Source organism: Oncorhynchus gorbuscha, linkage group LG09, assembly GCF_021184085.1.
Source record: "Oncorhynchus gorbuscha isolate QuinsamMale2020 ecotype Even-year linkage group LG09, OgorEven_v1.0, whole genome shotgun sequence".
In the NCBI taxonomy this organism is placed as follows: domain Eukaryota; kingdom Metazoa; phylum Chordata; class Actinopteri; order Salmoniformes; family Salmonidae; genus Oncorhynchus; species Oncorhynchus gorbuscha.
The window spans coordinates 61,371,758-61,391,461 of NC_060181.1; the positions used below are offsets into that span (position 1 = coordinate 61,371,758).

A 19,704-nucleotide genomic window follows, 5' to 3' on the forward strand; every position below is an offset into this window, starting at 1 on the left:
TTCTTAGTGAGCAGACTTACACAGTGATTTAAAAACCCTTACCAGACAAGTGTTGTTGCAGCAAGGTCCATCAGCACAATGTGCACCATTAGCTAGGGAACACTTCTTGCAGCACTCCTTGTAGCACTCCTACATCACAGACGACACCACCAGTCTGACACTGTATTCGAATAATATAAATGTGATGTAAATAGAATAATATTGCATCGTAACTCACAGATCTAGCGCCGCAGTCACACTCCTCTCCCACCTCAATGTATCCATTCCCACACTCTGTGGATTCAAACAGCTGCCAAAGCAAAAACAATCAGAGGGTTATTATGGTATTTTTATTACTGGTTATATACCGTATCTGTCTTTGATATTCTGCTGTATGACAACCACAACAGGAACTATTCTCGTCTGACTCACCTTGTTTGGCCTGTTAAAAAGACAGGATCCACCACCTTTCAGCAGGAATTCCTTATAGTCTGAGATGCTGCATTTGGAGAACATCCGGGGATGCTGGACCCTGTGGGTTAAGGGATACATCCACCTTTAACAACCAGCTTTTAAACCCCTTAGAGTCTATTGATGCAGCGGTTCCCAACTGAGATGTTGTGGCAGGACTTGAAACGATCAGTTCATGCTTGAAAACCCGCAAATGTCGCCGAGTTAAAGCAGCTCTGCATGCAACAGTGGGCCAAAATTCATCCCCAGCGATGTCAGAGACTGATCAACAACTACAGGAAGCATTTGGTTGTAGTCACTGCAGTTAAAGGTGGCCCAACCAGTTACTGAGTGTAAAACGGCAATTACTTTTCCACACATGTTCATTGGATGTTGCATAACTTTGTTTATGAAATAAATTAAGTAAGTATGTACAGTAATTGTTATGTTATTTGTTCACTCAGGTTCCCTTGATCTAATATTAGGTTTTGGTTGAAGATCTGATTACATTCAGTATCAACGATATGTTCCTGTACATGACCCATGATATGACTTCAAAACAATTCCATAAGTCAGCTTAGAGCAAGAGGCTGTATGAGCAGTCAGTCACGTCAGGTGACGCACTCTGAGCCAGTGTGCCTAAAGAGCCACTGTCAACAACACAAGCATGACGCCAGGGCACCTTTCACATGCTAATGCTGGTCATGACCCAGGAGAGACTCAGCTGAGCTGCAGCTCTGCACACCCTGTCATTACGGCGAAGGGAGAGCCATACCCTGCTATCATAGAGAGGGGCTGGGGGACTGGGGGGTTAGCAGCTCGTTATTGCACATTTCCGTCACACAAATCCACGGAAAGAATCTATTCTCTCACCTAATCGAACCTTTAATTATAACATCTGCTTCATGGTGTTATACTCTGTCTCTCTGTGTGTGTGTGTGTGTGTGTGTGTGTGTGTGTGTGTGTGTGTGTGTGTGTGTGTGTGTGTGTGTGTGTGTGTGTGTGTGTGTGTGTGTGTGTGTGTGTGTGTGTGTGTGTGTGTGTGTGTGTGTGTGTGTGTGTGTGTGTGTGTGTGTGTGTGTGTGTTTGAGAGAGAAAGACATAGAGACAGACATGGAAACAGAGAGAGAAAGTGAGAATAACAGCTGAGCAGTAGAACGTTACCCAGTATCCTCCATGATGCAGCCTACCCAGGAGTCAGCACAGCCACATTCCTCTGTGAAAGAACAACACACAACATGGCTATATTACAAAGATATTGGTACAAACATACACTATTGTCCAAAAGTTTGGGGTCACTTAGAAATGTCCTTGTTTTTGAAAGAAAGCACATTTTTTGCCCATTAAAATAACATCAAATTGATCAGAAATACAGTGTAGACAATGTTAATGTTGTAAATGATTAATGTAGCTGGAAAAGACAGATTTTTTATGAAATATCTACATATGTGTACAGATGCCCATTATCAGCAACCATCACTCCTGTGTTCCAATGGCACGTTGTGTTAGCTAATCCAAGTTTATCATTTTAAAAGGCTAATTGATCAGTCTCAACGTCAACAGTGAAGAGGCGACTCCGGGATGCTGTCCTTCTAGGCAGAGTTCCTCTGTCCAGTGTCTGTGTTTTTTTGCCCATCTTAATCATTTCTTTTTATTGGCCAGTCTGAGATATGTATTTTTCTTTGCAACTCTGCCTGGAATCCCAGCATCCCGGAGTCGCCCCTTCACTGTTGATGTTGAGACTGGTGTTTTGCAGGTACTATTTAATGAAGCTGCCAGTTGAGGACTTGTGAGGCGTCTGTTTCCCAAACTAGACATTCTAATGTACTTGTCCTCTTGCTCAGTTGTTCACCGCGGCCTCCCATTCCTCTTTCTATTCTGGTTAGAGCCAGTTTGCGCTGTTCTGTGAAGGGAGTAGTATACAGCATTGTACAAGATCTTCAGTTTCTTGGCTATTTCTCGCATTTATATTAATTTCTCTTCATTTCTCAGAACAAGAATAGACTGATGAGTTTCAGAAGAAAGTATTTCGTTTCTGGCCATTTTGAGCCTGTAATCAAACCCACAAATGCTGATGCTACAGATACTCAACTAGTCTAAAGAAGGCAAGTTGTATTGCTTCTTTAATCAGGACAACAGTTTTCAGCTGTGCTAACATAATTGCAAAAGGGTTTTCTAATGATCAATTAGCCTTTTAGAATGATAAACTTGGATTAGTTAACACAACATGCCATTGGAACACAGGAGTGATGGTTGCTGATAATGGGCCCCTGTACGCCTATGTAGATATTCCATTTTTTTTAAATCAGCCTTTTCCAGCTATAATAGTCATTTACAACATTAACAATGTCTACACTGTGTTTCTGATCAATTTGATGTTATTTTAATCGACGACAAATGTGCTTTTCTTTCAAAAACAAGGACATTTCTAAGTGACCCCAAACTTTTGAACGGTAGTAAATGTGCCTAAAATGTTTTAAACGGTTCCTTAAATAGTGTCTGTCTATAAGGCAGAAATTAATGTGCAGTGATGAATGGGAGCCAGTCTCTGTACTTCTCTTGGCGGCTGGATCCCACTGGATGCCAAGGTTCTGTGCCAAGCTCTGGGAGAGTGACGAAGCCATGGTCCACGTGGTGCCATACTGCAGGTACAACAAACCAGCAGTTACTCGTCTGCTCTGCTGTAATCAAACAATACGATCATGTACATTAGTCAGCACATCTTACCTCATTTACCCCTACTCCACGGCTCACAGAGCACATGCCCCCGAAGTACGCTGCGCTGCTCCGGCGGTAGTGGAAGGTCACATTGCTGTGCATCAAAGAGACACAGAGTAACTATCGAACAGACGGGTAGACGGACAAGTGAGAGGTATTCAGCTGCCCTTGGAAGACAAAAAAATGGAAATAGATGGACATGTTTTGCTTTATTGCTAAAGCCAAAGTATTAGGGCCTAGTCCTCTGACATGCTCTAATATTCTGGGAACCCATAAGGACTCAGTGTGTAAGATATACTAATGGCAGTCTCAGTATATGGCGAGTAGCAGCATGGGTTGGCCCCGAGGGACAGAGAGGAGAGGGCACTTACGTGAAGAGGTGCACAGAGTCAGCGTGCTGCTTGATGCTCTGCGCCCGGTACTTAGAGAAATCTTTCAGCATGTCCAGTGGCTTCACACTGATGGGAATGTGGTCCTTGTCCGTCCATATCTCCACGGCAACCAGAACTACCCGTGTGTGCAGGTGCTCCTTAAAGATCTGTCATCGGCGCATGATGGGTAGTGGGAGGACACAGAGAAAGAGAAAAAGAGAGAGAGAGAAATGACAACACAGGGACAGGAGAAGAACACTGGGTGTGAATGATCATCTGTACTGTCTGAGGACAGACATGGGACAGGGGACAAAGCACACTGGGAGCAGGGAGAGACAAGGGACTGTTATTGCAAATCACGGCTACACAGAGCAACAACAAACAACATAGTGATACAGTACAAAATCTGAATAGTATGGGGCCGACTCAGGGTACAGGAGATGTACAGTGTGATACATGAGGAAGTGATCATTACTGGGTTCCACCTCTGGGGGCTCGCTAATATACATGTTGAACAGCTTTTCTCAATAGACATACACATAACGTGATATACACCACTGGGGGTTGCTGAGGGGAGGACGGCTCATAATAATGGCTGGAACGGAGCAAATGGAATGGCATCAAACCATGTCTTTGATGTATTTTAAACCATTCCACTGATTCCGCTCCAGTCATTACCACAAGCCCGTCCTCCCCAATTAAGGTGCCACCAACCTCCTGTGCTGGACCCATACACATAAACGTTGAGGTATTCCTATACTTTGCAAAACACAATAATTGATTCAACTATGATTGCACTGAAAATATACCTCAAGGTACACAAACATATCAACAGCCAGTAAAGTATCAGAGTTTATCCTTATTCTGGATGTTCTGGTGGGCACCCTGATACATATACCAGAAAAAGGAAATAGAGGACTGAATATTTGTAGAGTTTAAAAGAGGTACTAAGTAAAGAATCAGTTCTCAGAGCCAAATGAAGAGGTTACTCACAGCATCCACAAAGTTCACCACCGACTTGGCAAAGTTCCTGGTGTGCTGCTTGGCCTTGTGTCGCTTATACTGCACCCCACACAAAAACAATGGCACATAGCTTTGGTTAAAAAGGATTGATAAGTGCAATTTGAATAAATACATAAATATACCAAGTTTCTCCGAAACCATTTTAAAAATGCATAAAATATGCATGTTGTTTTTATGACGGTCCAACAATAGAATAAGACTGGTGTTTTCAAATCTGGACGATGGTTATGTTAGATAGGATATGAATCATGCGTCCACCACATTCAATCGTGTTGCACCCTCTTGTGGGCATAGTTAGTTGAATACTATGTTGAGTCATTCTTTACAGTAAAAGAATGACACATTGCTGAAATATTTCACACCAGCTCACTCATATTTCCTGTCTTGTGTCTATGTGTTGACTGGTTGGTTTTTTTTGAGGGCACATACCATATTGTGGTCACTGACAATCATAATCTCCAAATACTTCATTTCCTCAAAGACATTCCGAGGCATCTGAAGAAAAAAAAACACAGATCAGTTCACTATCATAACACACAGACATGAAAGATGGATAGAGGAAGACAACAAAAGATGACGTGTTGTGTGGTGCTGAGTTGAGTTGCAAATTATGTTGTGAGAGATAATTAAAAGAGGTCACTTTAAATGATGGACCTATACTGGGAGGCTACATTGTAACACAAGGCTACATGACACAATAACTTAACACACTACATAATACAGCAGGAGTGAATGAACTTACAGTAGGTGGAGTGTGTTACAAAATCCTTTTAAGGGACTGATGAGGTCACAGACTTACAGCCCGCTTTTTCCTGCGCTTCAGCCAGGACATGTCCTCCAGCTCTGAAAGCAGCTGCTCCTCCTCCACTAGAGAGACATAGAGCACATTAAAGGCCCAGTGCAGTCAGAAATGTGATTTGCCTGTATTTTATATATATTTCCACGCTATGAGGTTGGAATAATACTGTGAAATTGAAAAAAGGACGATAATGTTATTGAAGTGAAATTTCAGCCTGTTTTGTTGGGATGGAGTTTTGGCCACCAGGCAGTAAATTAGTTAATAGACCAATAAGAAACAGAGTTCCAAACCTCTCGTCCCACTCAGACCACTCCCAGACAATCCTAGGAAAATTATTTCTTGAAAAATGTCTCTTTGCTCTCTTTTTGACAAGTTTAATTGAAAACAGTCACACTGTATAAAAAAATCATGACAGTTGTGATGGAAACAGGAAGCTTCGACACAACTGAATAAATAAGGAAAGATAATTAGTGTGTTCGATATGGTGGGATCTTTTTGTGTTGGTACAATTGTGAGAAATGACGGTTGGAACGCCTTTTTGCGCAAATATTGATATAATAACCATCGTATAGAAGTAAACGTGGATCACACGATGATATAGTGTGTGGTCCTCAGGAAACCATGCAGTTTATTAGGCTACAGATGATAGAAGTTATGATGAACTTCACAGGGTGGTGAAAGTGCAAAGTGATGAGCTTGATGCTCCTTTCCAATAAATATCAACGGTCTTATTCGGGTGAAATGATGATCGATGCTTGACTGCCCGTTTGACAAATACAAATATTTTTGCTCTTATCCATAATAATCTCATCATGAAGACTAGCCTACCCTCACAGCCTAACCGCACTGTATCTGCGAGCTGTTGGCTAGAGCGCAGGTGCCAAGACCAGAGTAGGCACATTTTCTATTTAACACAACAGTTTTTGTGACTATTATCGGTTAGAGTTGAAAATGCGATGGAATCCCATTGAACTTTAGATGTTCAACTTCAACTAAAAAGTACATTTTGGGTGCACTACGTCATTATGCAGTGATTTCTATCTCCGACGAGTCAGTTTGCATGAAAATCTGTGGCCAATTTGGTGGAAACCTAGCTAGCAAGGTACTTTTATTGTTACCCAGAAATGGTTTGATATTGAGATAAAAACATCTGCATTGGACCTTTACCCGGGAAGAGAAACACACCAAGGTATAGGGCAAGATACAGACGCCATAGGAGGGAAACCTGCTGTGTCCTGTGACACAGTCCAGATCTGGGTTGAATACATTGAAGTATGCATAGGTCAAATACATAGGTTAAATACATATAAAAGACAATAGATTTACCTTGGAGTTTGTTCTTCACTATAAGGCAGCCCCCCCCCCCACCCCTAAATGCGGAAGACACATTTCAGTTAAAGGCATTGAGTTGTACAGCTGACTAGGTATCCCCCTTTCCCTTTCCCTCCATTGGTTCCAGGTCTAGAGCTGTCATATGGGGAACCTAATGTTAGCGTTAGTAGGAGAGTATACGATCGGTTTTGGAATGTCAGGCAGACAGGCCGTGAGAGTGTTGATGTAAAGTGGTAGAGGCCTCTTGGAGGTTATGCAAGATCCATGATGGCAGAAAGATGCATAACTCATTACCCAGTTCCTCTTGGTCATTGTTCCTCTGGAGGGTGGGCCTCCTGCGCAGAGAGTGGGGTCGTGCAGCTGTATCCTGTGAGGGAAACCATTAACTGTCAGCAAGGGTGTGATAAATGTGGTGGATACAGGGAACAGGGGGGGTCAAGTTACAAAAGATAGGTCATAACGGGGTAGGGATTGGCTGGCTCGGAGGCCATTGACATTGGTCTGCGTAACAAGAAACATGATCACATTGTCACAACTAGTCAACATCAATCAATATTTAAGGTAGACATGTAAAACACAATACTTTATTAAGCTTACTACATTATCATTACATTACCATTATTCTTTCCATTTGCATCATGGACCTTGCCTGATATACGTTGCCTTCAGAAAGTATCACAGCCATTTATTTTTTCCACATTTTGTTGTGTTCCAGCCTGAATTTAAAATTAATTAAATTGAGATAATGTATCAATGGCCTACACACAATACCCCATAATGTAAAAGTGGAATTATGTTTTTAGAAATGTTTACGAATTAATAAAAAATGAAAAAATTAAATGTATTGAGTCAATGAGTATTCAACCCCCCAAGTTCAGGAATACACATGTGCTTAACAAATCACATAATAAATTGTATGGACTCACTATGTGTGCAATAATAGTGTTTAGCATGTTTTTTAATGACTACCTCATCTCTGTTCCCCACAAATACAGTTATCTGTAAGGTCCCTCAGTCGAGCAGTGAATTTCATACACAGATTCAACCACTAAGACCACGGAGGTTTTCCAATTCCTTGAAAAAAACATTGAATATTTCTTTGAGCATGGTGAAGTTATTCATTACACTTCAGATGGTGTATCAATACACCCATTCACTACAAAGATAAAGGTGTCCTTCCTAACTCAGTTGCTGGAGAGGAAGGAAACTGCTCAGTGATTTCAGGCCAGTGGTAGCTTTAAAACAGTTACAAAATGTAATGCCTGTGATAGGAGAAAACTGGGGATGGATCAACAACGTTGTAGTTACCCCACAATACTAACCTAAATGACACAGTGAAAAGAAGGAAGCCTGTACAGAACAAAATAATAATAAAAAACATGCATCCTGTTTTGAACAAGGCACTAAAGTAATACTGCAACAAATGTGGCAAAGAAAGGAACTTTATGTCCTAAATACAAAGCGTTATGTTTGGGGTAAATCCAACACAACAATCACTGAGTACCACTTCATATTTTCAAGGATGGTGGTGGCTGAATCATGTTATGGGTATGATAAAAAGAAACAGAATAGAGCTAAGCAGAGGCAAAATCCTAGAGGAAAACCTGGTTCAGTCTGCTTTCCAACAGACACTGGGAGACAAATTCACCTTTTAGCAGGGCATTTACCTAAAACACAAGGCCAAATATACACTGGGAGTTGCCTACCAAGACAATATTGAATGTTCCTTTGAGGCCTAGTTACAGTTTTTACTTAAATCGACTTGAAAATCTGTGTCAAGACATGCAAATGGCTGTCTAGCAATGGTCAACAATATCAGGCATACAAAAATCTCAGCTCTGTAGATTTTGCTGCGAAGAGACATAATCACTAGATAATTTATTCTGGTATTGCCCCTATGTAGCTTGTATCTGCTCACAACATTCACTTAAAAAATCACAACATTCACTTAAAATGAACCTTACAAATAGCAGTGTTGGGCGATTTGGAAAGCCATAGTCAGTCAATAAATAATATAATAATACTTGTTGGAAAGGTTTTCATCTTTAGCTCATAGTATCTGTGGATACTATGAAATTAGAAAGGTTCAACATGTATGGTCAACAATATCGCAGCACAATTGAAAAATATATGGCACATGGAAACCAAACGAGGGTGGTCTATGGTGATAGGTGGGATGGGCTGAGAGTGGCTGAGGGGAGGGATTAAAGAGCTGAGGTCTATGGTGATAGGTGGGATGGGCTGAAAGTGGCTGAAGGGAGGGATTAAAGAGCTGAGGTCTATGGTGATAGGTGGGATGGGCTGAGAGTGGCTGAGGGGAGGGATTAAAGAGCTGAGGTCTATGGTGATAGGTGGGATGGGCTGAGAGTGGCTGAGGGGAGGGATTAAAGAGCTGAGGTCTATGGTGATAGGTGGGATGGGCTGAGAGTGGCTGAGGGGAGGGATTAAAGAGCTGAGGTCTATGGTGATAGGTGGGATGGGCTGAAAGTGGCTGAAGGGAGGGATTAAAGAGCTTATGTCGGTAACGTATTATTGTTATGTGATTGCTGTATATAAAAGTACCGTATATGTAAAATATATGTCAAATGTATGTGTAAAATGTATGTTTATGTATGCGAACCTGTAAGCACCGAAGAGAGGGGATGGTGGATGGGATAATAATAAAAAAACAATTATTTAAAAAATGTAAAAGTATATTTTTTAAATGATAAAACAATTGTCAACAACCAACTTGAGAGAACTTTAAGTATTTTGAAAAGAATAATGGGCAAATGTACAATCCAGGCGTGCAAAGAACTTCTAGACTTACCCAGAAAGACTCACAGCTGTAATCACCGCCAACGGGGATTATAACATGTCTTGACTCAGGGGTGTGAATACTTATGTAAATGAGATATTTCTGTATTTCATTGTTTTTTTGTTTTTTTTGCAAGAATTTCTAAAAACATGTTTTCACTTTGTCATAATGGGGTATTGTGTGTAGATGGGTGATACTTGTTTTTTATTGAATCCATTTTGAATTCAGGCTGTAACACAACAAAATGTGGAATAAGTCAAGGGGTATAAATACTTCCTGAAGGCACTGTACATTCTATGCTTATATAACTTTTGGAAAAGCTCAATGCAGATTAGTGAGGTATAACCATGTCCACACGTGCAGCACTTTGTTATCATTGTGTCCTTCACTATTGTAAACCATGGACTTCCTTCAAAAACAAGAACACCCTTGTCAATGGCAAACATACCATTTTTACGAGATAACCTAATGTGCTTTACAGGAAAAGGGAGGCTTTAGTAACAGTAAAAGTGGCAGAAGAGATCCTAGCAGTAGCACAAGTAGAGGTAGAACAAATAGTACTTGTGTAGCAAAGATTTTGAAAAGCCTAAATATGAGGAAGAACTTACAATTGAGTGAGTCTGTTGCAAGGGCTCAATTAGATACACATAGAGTCCATCATCAAACATTCCGCTGTCAGGCAAAGAGAGAGGGAGCGAGAGGACAAATGAAGAGAGAAGACAGTCAATACTAAGTCAATAGCAGCTGTAGAAGGCACCGATATCTACAAGTATTCTGTGCACAGACTTTTATGTAAAACTGCTGGTGTTCACTTACTGTAGCCCATTGCAGGTAGACAAGGCCACATTAGAGTCATCTTCCCCCCTCACCTGGCCATGGTAGTAACAGTGCTCACCACCCTGAGGATACACAGAAACAACATTTATACAATACTTGTACAACATCACATATACCTACTGTAGAGCAGAGGGCAAATCTGAGACATATACTGTACACTCAGTGGCCAGTTTATTAGGTACATACATCTAGCACCGGGTTGCCTCCAGAAAAACCTCCAGAACAGCCTGAATTGTTTGGGGCATGGGAACATTACTCAATTGGTATCAAGGGACCTAACGTGTGCCAGGAAAACATTCCCTACACCATTACCCCACTGCCACCAGCCTGTACTGTTGACACTAGGAAGGACGGGGCCATGAACTTATTCTGCTTATGCCAATTCCTGACTCTGCCATCAGCATGAAGCAACAGGAACTACTCCTCAGTTGTCCAGTGTTGGTGATCATGTGCCCACTGGAGCCACTTCTTCTTGTTTTTAGCTGATAGGAGTGGAACCCGGTGTGGTCGTCTGCTGCAATAGCCCATCTGTGACAAGGACCGACGAGTTGTGCGTTCTGAGATGCCGTTCTGCACACCACTGTTGTACTGCGCCGTTATTTGCCGTTATTGTCACTGTCATCCGTGAAAAGCCAAGGAGGCCGGCCGTTTCTGACATACTGGAACTGGCGTGCCTGCTACCGACAATCATCGCCATGCTCAGTCGCTTAGGTCACTTGTTTTGCCCATTCTAGCATTCAATCGAACAGTAACTGAATGCCTTTATGCCTGTCTGCCCACTTTATATAGCAAGCCACGGCCACGTGACCCACTGTCAGTAGGAGCGAACCATTTTCGTGAACGGGGTGGTGTACCTAATAAACTGGCCACTGAGTGTACATATCAACATTACTCCATGGGTTTGGAGTGGAGCTTCCTACAAAATATTCAGCAAACAAATACATACACGGCGTACTTATCACATTCACAGCTGTACCATATGAGTCAATATATAGCAATGCAGCGTAACTCAGATGGAGTAGCCTACTTTCTACTCAGCCCAGGGTGTATTCGCTGGATTATTGCAACTTTGTCGACATTTGACTGTTTATTCAGTTGGAGAGACTATAAAGGTGTGCAATATGTCATCTGCAGCCTGGTTTACGCATTCAGCTCACATTTATAAATAATATCTTTCTGCAGTGTGGGTTGTGGTGGTGGGCCTCAACCTAATGGCTGTTCTTCTTCAGACCTCAATGGTCCACATCACTTTCCCTCTCCCTCATCTGTGACTCAGTTATCAACTAGGCCCAGGGTGAGCAGAGGACACTCTCTCTTTCACTCCTACCATCCCACACTGCATAGCTACTGCAGAGCACCAGCGTCTCTAGCTCCCCTGTCACGTGACCTGGGTTCCAGGCAGCCAGGCAGGCAGGCAGGCAGGAGAGACAGGAGGCTGCAGGGGAGCGGAGTGGAGCTGTGCTGAGTCAGCTAGCTCCACTGTGCCCAGCCCCTCTGCCTCAACCTGATTCAGCAACACCAGCAGCAGCGGTACAGTAACTAACACGGGCACACAGCAGCCAACTATCACATCTCTAGCCTCTTTTACCTCTCTCTTGCTAGCAGTCTATCCCTCCCTCCTTCCCTCTGTCTTTCTCTTACATCACTAAAACAGGTGCAAACAGCATCAGGGTGGATAAGATAAAGTGTAGTTATACTGATGATGGAGCACCATTGACTTGACGAGGTTAGCTAATGGTAATCAATAACAGCAATGTTAGGATACATCAAGACCAAGTGGATAAATAACATCAAAGTAGATGTGTTAAAGTACCTCTGTACCATTCAATGCCATTTGATTTATTTTCATGTCTGTGAACCCCAGTGGTCCTGTCAACATAGTAGGGTGAATAGTTTGGATGTCTTTAAGCATTTTGCTGCATTTTGCTTTAACTCTCCACTTGTTCTTTGATTGCCCCTAACTAGCCACAGTTAAACAAAACAATACACCCTGTAACAGCTGCAGGCCCTGTACCTTCCACAGGGAACCAATTAGGCTCCTCTGAAAAAAGAGAAAACGAAAAACAGGTACCCAAACAGAGTGGGTGTTCTGGCTGGAGATGTTACCTTTGATAGAACAGGTTTACCCTCCTCATAGTGGATCTCCACATAATCCGACGACAACAAGTCACTAGGAAGTAAAAGGAGAAGGGCGTGGGTTAGTGACATGTTGTGTGTCGGTTGTGATGACCTGCTGCCCTAACCGTCTGGCTGTGGTCTGGCCCTGGTACCGTGACTTACATGGCGGTTTAGAGGAGTGCACCCTGTTAAACAGCTACATTCAACAATCACCACAAACCTTAGGTAATCCTCTTCAAAAGCCCAACGTCAAGTACACCCACATGAACTTAAAATACACCCACACCATCTCACAGATAAAAAGGTGGCTTAAACGCTGAATACTGTGCAGCTATAAAAAGAGTAGGTAAGATGCTTCAGTTCGAATGAGGAGAGGGAGGGAGGGAAACATTCTTTTTGTTAGGCTGCCAGGTGGTTGAGACAGTACAAGAATATGTATAAGATAGATACAGTATAATACAGCATAAATACACCAAGCTGCATACTCTGCAAGATTATGAAAGACAGTCAACACACAGTTGTGACAGACTGCTTCCAAAAAGGGATACAGAATCCATCACAAAGCTGGCATTTAGTGAACAAACCAGGATAAATGCTCTTTTGTAGTTCAAACCAATGTAAAATCTGTTCTAACCTTTGAACAACATCTAGAGCAAGAGAACATCTAAAACAACTCATAATTCAAAATTGTATCATTATTATTATTTTTAAATACTTTTTCTAAAATGAGTAAGTACATTGATTAGAAAGAACATCCATAACAGGCAAAGCACATAGAAAGAACATCCATGACAGGCAAAGAACATAGAAAGAACATAGAAAGAACATCCATGACAGGCAAAGAACATAGAAAGAACATCCATGACAGGCAAAGAACATAGAAAGAACATAGAAAGAACATCCATGACAGGCAAAGAACATAGAAAGAACATAGAAAGAACATCCATGACAGGCAAATACCATAGAAAAATAGCCATGACAGGCAAAGAACATAGAAAGAACATCCATGACAGGCAAATACCATAGAAAAATAGCCATGACAGGCAAAGAACATAGAAAGAACATCCATGACAGGCAAAGAACATAGAAAGAACATCCATGACAGGCAAAGAACATAGAAAGAACATACATGACAGGCAAAGAACATAGAAAGAACATACATGACAGGCAAAGAACATAGAAAAACAGCCATGACAGGCAAAGAACATAGAAAAGCAGTCATGACAGGCAAATAACATAGAAAAGCAGTCATGACAGGCAAATAACATAGAAAAGCAGCCATGACAGGCAAAGAACATAGAAAGAACATCCATGACAGGCAAATAACATAGAAAAACAGCCATGACAGGCAAAGAACATAGAAAAGCAGCCATGACAGGCAAAGAACATAGAAAAGCAGCCATGACAGGCAAAGAACATAGAAAAACAGCCATGACAGGCAAAGAACATAGAAAAGCAGCCATGACAGGCAAAGAACATAGAAAAACAGCCATGACAAAGAACATAGAAAAACAGCCATGACAGGCAAAGAACATAGAAAAGCAACCATGACAGGTATGGCATTGATACAAGTAACTAAGAATATCATATCCCTTTTCAAAATGGTGTCAATGAAGCAAGACATGATAAATGATTGTGTGAGGCTTTTGCTTCACCTTGAGCACCACTGTCCTCCAGGCTGTTCCCACCGTCTGACTCAGCGAGCCATGTCACACCACACCGTTACACACACTCAATGTTAGCTGACGACTGACTTCAAGAGACTGACATTTCTGCCACAATGGCGCTTTTCGGGGCAACCTTGTAGATCTCTTTCAAAACACCCTCCCACCCCTGGACATACAGCACCTTTTGCTGCAGAAAAGTATAAAAAAAAATACAAAAGAAGTGTCTTTGGAAATGTGCTGTACGTGTGTGACATTTTGGAGTGTTGCTCAGCGAGTGGGCTGGAAGTGCTGTGCACAGTTGAGTGTAGAGAGAGAGAGAGAGAGAGAGAGAGAGAGAGAGAGAGAGAGAGAGAGAGAGAGAGAGAGAGAGAGAGAGAGAGAGAGAGAGAGAGAGAGAGAGAGAGAGAAAGAGAGAGAGAGAGAGAGAGAGAGAGAGAGAGTCAAAGCACCAGTGCAGTGTCTGTGAGAGATTCCTGAGTGAGGGGCTATTTTTAGCTTGACGTATGAGGCAGGGAGAGGAGAGTGTGCCACAGCACTGTGAGTGTGTGTGTGAATGTCTGTGTACGTGAGAGAAAATGTGTGTATGTGTGCGTACATGCATGTATGTGTGAGACAGAGACAGAGTGTGTGTGTGTGTGTGTGTGAGTGAGTGGGGAAGAGAGAGAGAGAGTGAAAGAGCGTGGAGGGGAGAGAGGGGAGAGTGCGGCATTGCAGAGTGTGGAGGGCTGGAGCAGTGGAACGTGAGCGTACCGAAGTGTGTGTATGTGTGTGTGTAGAGAAGGGAGGCCGGAGAAGTACATGTCGCAATGTGTAATGTGCAGCCAGTGTGTATGAGAGTGTTTATGTGTTTGGGGCCAAGGAGTCCTACCCTGAGGTATTTGAGTCCACAGGAGACTGAGTTACACAATGCAGTGGTAGAGGAGAGGGGAAAGACCAGAAACTGCAGGAGGTTCTGGGGCCTGGCGAAAGACCAGCTCCAGCCCAAATCCCCCATTGACACATGATGCTGTCATTGCTTTCGCCCTGGCACATGGAAATAATCAGTCTGCTCCTAATTGAATAGTGATGCTCAGGGAAAGGGAGGACAAGACATACTGTACTGCAGCCCAGACCACTGCATGACTGAATCAGCCCCAGATCAATGCTAATTAAAACACAGAGATATTATGAGACTAGTAGATACCCAATCTAAACCTACATTAAACCATCTGCATATAGGTTTTCCATGAAAACTATATAGGTTTTGACATTGAAATGACAATAAAACACAGTTCACTGTTAAATAAGATCCTTTATCTACTGCCTCAGAGTCAGATGAACTTATCAATACCATGTTTATATATATATATATTACCTTTATTTAACCAGGCAAGTCAGTTAAGAACAAATACTTATTTACAATGACGGCCTAGGAACAGTGGGTTAACTGCCTGTTCAGGGGCAGAACGACAGATTTGTACCTTTTCAGCCCGGCGGCTTGAACTTGCAACCTTCCGGTTACTAGTCCAACGCTCTAACCACTAGGCTACTCTGCGTGCAGTTTGAAGGAAGTTGCTAACTAGCGCTAGCGCAATTGCTAAATAGTGTTAGTGCTAGTCTAAGGGTATCTGCTGCTAGCAGATACCCATAGACTTCCAATTATTGTGCTAACGGCTAGCAGATACCCATAGACTTCCAGTCATTGCGCTAATGGTAGTTAGCATTGGCTCGCAAAACTACCTTTAACTTCCTTCATACTGGACAGAGATACATAAAATGGTATCCACAAGTTCATCTGACTCTGGGGAAGTAGAAAAATCCTGAAGTATCCCTTTAAGAATAGTCAACTCTATTATGCTGAAAATATGTTCTCCAGGTGCAGAAGTAAGATGAACAGCGAGCAGTACAAGTTGCACCCATTGGCAGGTTGCAGACCTATCTATATTTAGATCAGCATTCTCACAGCTACAACAGTGAGCAGAATTCATCCTACCCATAGACACAGACTAAAAAGACCTGCACCAAAAAATCACACTCACATAATACTCACAATCAATGAAAACAACATAGGATCTGGTCACAAAGAACAGCTTCTCTTCACTTCCGCAAGGTTACTTATTGTGTAATTATTGTCTGATCAAAAACACATTTTCTCTTGATTAAATGCTATTGTTCAAAGCCTGACTGTTGGGACTGAGAGTAACAGGAAAACTAGTTTGTGTTGTGAGGCCAGGAGAAGTTATCAGGTCAGGGACAGGACACCGACCCCTCATGTCTCGACATGCTTCCTGCTGTAGTTTATTGTGTGTGTGTGTGTGTGTGTGTGTGTGTGTGTGTGTGTGTGTGTGTGTGTGTGTGTGTGTGTGTGTGTGTGTGTGTGTGTGTGTGTGTGTGTGTGTGTGTGTGTGTGTGTGTGTGTGTGTGTGTGTGTGTGTGTGTGTGTGTGTGTGTGTGTGTGTGTGTGTCATCCCACCTCCTCTGACAGCATTGGTCACCATGACAACTTCCTCCACCCCCTACCTTCCTACACATGGTCACCAAACCACACTACCTTCAAAGGTCAATGGCTGCCAAGAGTCTCCATGCTTCCCCATACCTATATTCAAAGACAATGCATTTGCCAGGCTCTTATATGAGTGCTCATTTAGCTCTAGGATATTATAATCAGCCCACAACATAATGTATGTTCATGGTCATAGGAGCTAATGTTCTTCATGTGACAGCTCTGAGAAGACTGATGATGGACACAACATGAGGTCTACCATTGATGAGACACACAGGCAGTCTCTGTCAAGAGGTCCTGTTCAATCACCATAGCAAAGACTCATGAGGCCCTGCATTAACCTGACCGATAGTACACCTCATTACTAGTGAGGAAAATCACTTACAACTCCCTTGGAATCATGGGGACCTGTCACTTTGATTTAAAGATGACCCATCCAGCCCAACATGGTGCTCACCGTATCAATGAGTCTAGCACGGCGGCCCTGCAGAACGTGGCTACTGTTGTGACCATGACCTTGATAACAGAAATTGTAGTTGGATGTGTTCCACACACTGGATCTGGATCAAAATGGAAGACTCTTCAGAAAATGACTCCTTATGTTTATATAAAATTACCTCTCTGCTGTAAACCATGAAATAACAACAGCTGGGCAACACCCAAACGCCTATATCCATCACTGTTAGCTAATACCCATGCCTATTTCAAAAGCTAAAAGATCCGCCTGCTAACCAAACCGTATTGAGTAAGAGAAGCAAGGTATGAAGTAGACAAAAACACTTACTTGTTTAACGTTAGGTCCAGTACAAATCTGGAGCCAAAGGCCTCTAACTGGAAACTGGCTTGAGCAAGGTGGACCGCCTGTGGGAGAGAGAACGTTAAGCACATCACAGGTCCTTGTCTTTAGTGTTTATCAGGTTGATTTATTTTCTAATTGTAGGTTTATTGGGAGAATGGATGCCATTGGTAAGGGTAATGGTAAGACTAGTTATACCACTATAAAAATTCAATGCATTATTATTATTAATAGTTATATAATTAGAATCATATTTCTATGGTTATTTCATTGAGAAATTGTAACTGTAATGACCTGTAAGGAATGCCATGCCAACTTCACTGCCGAGCCAAGTTAAGTAACTCCCCTGCATATCAAGTAAAATAGGGCATCACCCTCATAACATGAGAGAGGAGGGGAGGATAGAGCGAGACAATGCTCTCATTGATGATTCCTTCTATCATTTAAATCAAACTATACCCATTCATCCGTTTACTTTATCCAGTGTGCCAACATGGACAAAATTACTGCCATTGGCAAGCATAACCACCACTGCACTCCAATAGGTTCAGGGGCGGCAGGTAGCCTAGCGGTTAGAGTGTTGAGCCACTAACTGAAAGGTTGCTGGGTTAAAATCCCTGAGCTGACAAGGTAAAAATAGGTTGTTCTGCCCCTGAGCACGGCAGTTAACCCACTGTTCCCCGGGTGCTGAAGACATGGATGTTGATTATGGCAGCCCTCTCTGATTCAGAGGGGTTAAATGTGGAAGACACATTCAGTTCCACAACTGACTAGGTATCCTCCTTTCCCCAATAGGATAACAATCCCAAGTTCTGACCAGAAGTCGTACCTGGTCATGACCCTCTGTGACCTGGCTCCTAGCCCGGGTGTCCAGGTCATGGTAGGTGCTCTCTGAGTCCTCGTTCAGGTAGTAGATGAGCCGAGAGGGGTAGGTGATCACATGCTCAGCCGCACGGTGACTTGTGTTGCCTGTGGCCGCTGCTGCAGTTGCCTCTCGCTCCGACAATAATGACACTGCGTCCCTCTCCACCACCTCATTCTCTCCTCCTTGAGAAACTGCAGAAGAGGAGATACCATACGAGCATGACAGTCAGTCTATACTCTGCATAGCCCCAACATAAGGAAGCCTGTCAATCATAATCGAATCATGTAAACAATTGCTGCTACTGCAGGAAGTGATTATGACTTCACCATTCCTCCAGGACACAATTGAGAGAGTTAAGTGTATAATGTTGTGTATTAGTACCATTAGAGTATGGCAGTAAACTATGACATTCCTTTTTCAAGGTCTACCTAAAAATAATTATATGGGGATTCCCATAAACAATTCAATACAAATGTACATAAACTCAAAATAGTGTTAAATTGCACTACAAAAACCTATATTTGAAATATAAATTGAATATGACAGACTGGGTAGGCTTCTTCATGTTGTTATGCTGAATATTATTATACTAATGAAAATAGAACAGTTCAATTCATAATTAAATTAGCGCTTAATATAATAAAGGAGTGCCTTGTTAAGGTCAACATTAAGGTAAACTGCATCAGTAGTTTATAAAGGTGTTTTGATCTTTGAGGTACTAATAATTAGACACAATTGTACAGCTAAAACGAGTTCATCTTAAACATTTGTCTCGGGTTAACTTAGCTATATTTCATGTTCATAAACCTGAACAAAAGATGCTGAGGTGCTTTCGTCTGCCTCCTCTCTCACCGTCACTTAAAAGGGCTCGGCATATTAAATTGTCCTCCGGACACAGACAGATCCGTCCCAAAATAGAAACGGCATAGCGAGAAAATCCAACATATCTATCATAAATATCAGATAATGACACAAAGAAGCATGCGAGTTATTAAATGTAACTGATACCGTTATGAAGGGACAGGATTGGGCTAAGAATATGCAGTACATACCAATTGCCGCTATGGATGGATGGAGCCAGGACGCAAGAATGCTCACGAGCAAATTTGCCAGAAATATCAAATGCATGATTCATATTTGATATCTGAAATATCTTTATATCAACACGTCAACGCAGTAATTAGCTGGCGGCCCATTATTGCAGGGAATATGTCGTTTACGGGTAATTCTTCATGTATCCAGTCAGTGGGGGAGAGGACTCCTGCAGCAACGGGCGGAGGGGGAGGGGGGGGGCGAATGGAAGGCGGTGGCCAGCCACTCGAATTCAACGAGCAGACTCCTCCTGATTCTGCATCCGCGCAAGTGCCGAGTCTGCCACAATTCAACACAAGTCCACCCTTTGCCCGCGCGCACATAGCACAGGCTCGTGCATGAGCCTTAAAGTAGCCTACATGCAGGTGATAGAGAGCC

At 42.4% G+C, this 19,704-nt stretch overlaps 1 protein-coding gene across 4 annotated transcripts in view; it reads right to left on the reverse strand.

The window, feature by feature from the left end:
• The window catches only part of LOC124043894 (disintegrin and metalloproteinase domain-containing protein 23-like), a 39,080-nt gene extending 19,497 nt beyond the window's left edge, over nucleotides 1-19,583 (reverse strand). For all 4 annotated transcript variants that reach the window (XR_006840404.1, XR_006840403.1, XM_046363002.1 and 1 more), the window contains exons 1-17: nucleotides 19,287-19,583; nucleotides 18,199-18,425; nucleotides 17,358-17,434; nucleotides 12,413-12,476; nucleotides 10,286-10,368; nucleotides 10,078-10,141; nucleotides 6,967-7,039; nucleotides 5,341-5,408; nucleotides 4,971-5,036; nucleotides 4,512-4,580; nucleotides 3,519-3,685; nucleotides 3,157-3,241; nucleotides 2,984-3,071; nucleotides 1,594-1,645; nucleotides 412-511; nucleotides 218-289; nucleotides 43-129 (exon numbers count right to left, since the gene is read on the reverse strand). Coding sequence is in view for 2 of the 4 variants with exons in the window: in XM_046363002.1 (XP_046218958.1) it covers nucleotides 43-129; nucleotides 218-289; nucleotides 412-511; nucleotides 1,594-1,645; nucleotides 2,984-3,071; nucleotides 3,157-3,241; nucleotides 3,519-3,685; nucleotides 4,512-4,580; nucleotides 4,971-5,036; nucleotides 5,341-5,408; nucleotides 6,967-7,039; nucleotides 10,078-10,141; nucleotides 10,286-10,368; nucleotides 12,413-12,476; nucleotides 17,358-17,434; nucleotides 18,199-18,425; nucleotides 19,287-19,362 (1,518 nt within the window). In the remaining 2 variants the exon portion in view is untranslated. The remainder of the gene's footprint in view (nucleotides 1-42; nucleotides 130-217; nucleotides 290-411; nucleotides 512-1,593; nucleotides 1,646-2,983; nucleotides 3,072-3,156; nucleotides 3,242-3,518; nucleotides 3,686-4,511; nucleotides 4,581-4,970; nucleotides 5,037-5,340; nucleotides 5,409-6,966; nucleotides 7,040-10,077; nucleotides 10,142-10,285; nucleotides 10,369-12,412; nucleotides 12,477-17,357; nucleotides 17,435-18,198; nucleotides 18,426-19,286) is intronic.
• Nucleotides 19,584-19,704: the final 121 nt, after the last annotated feature.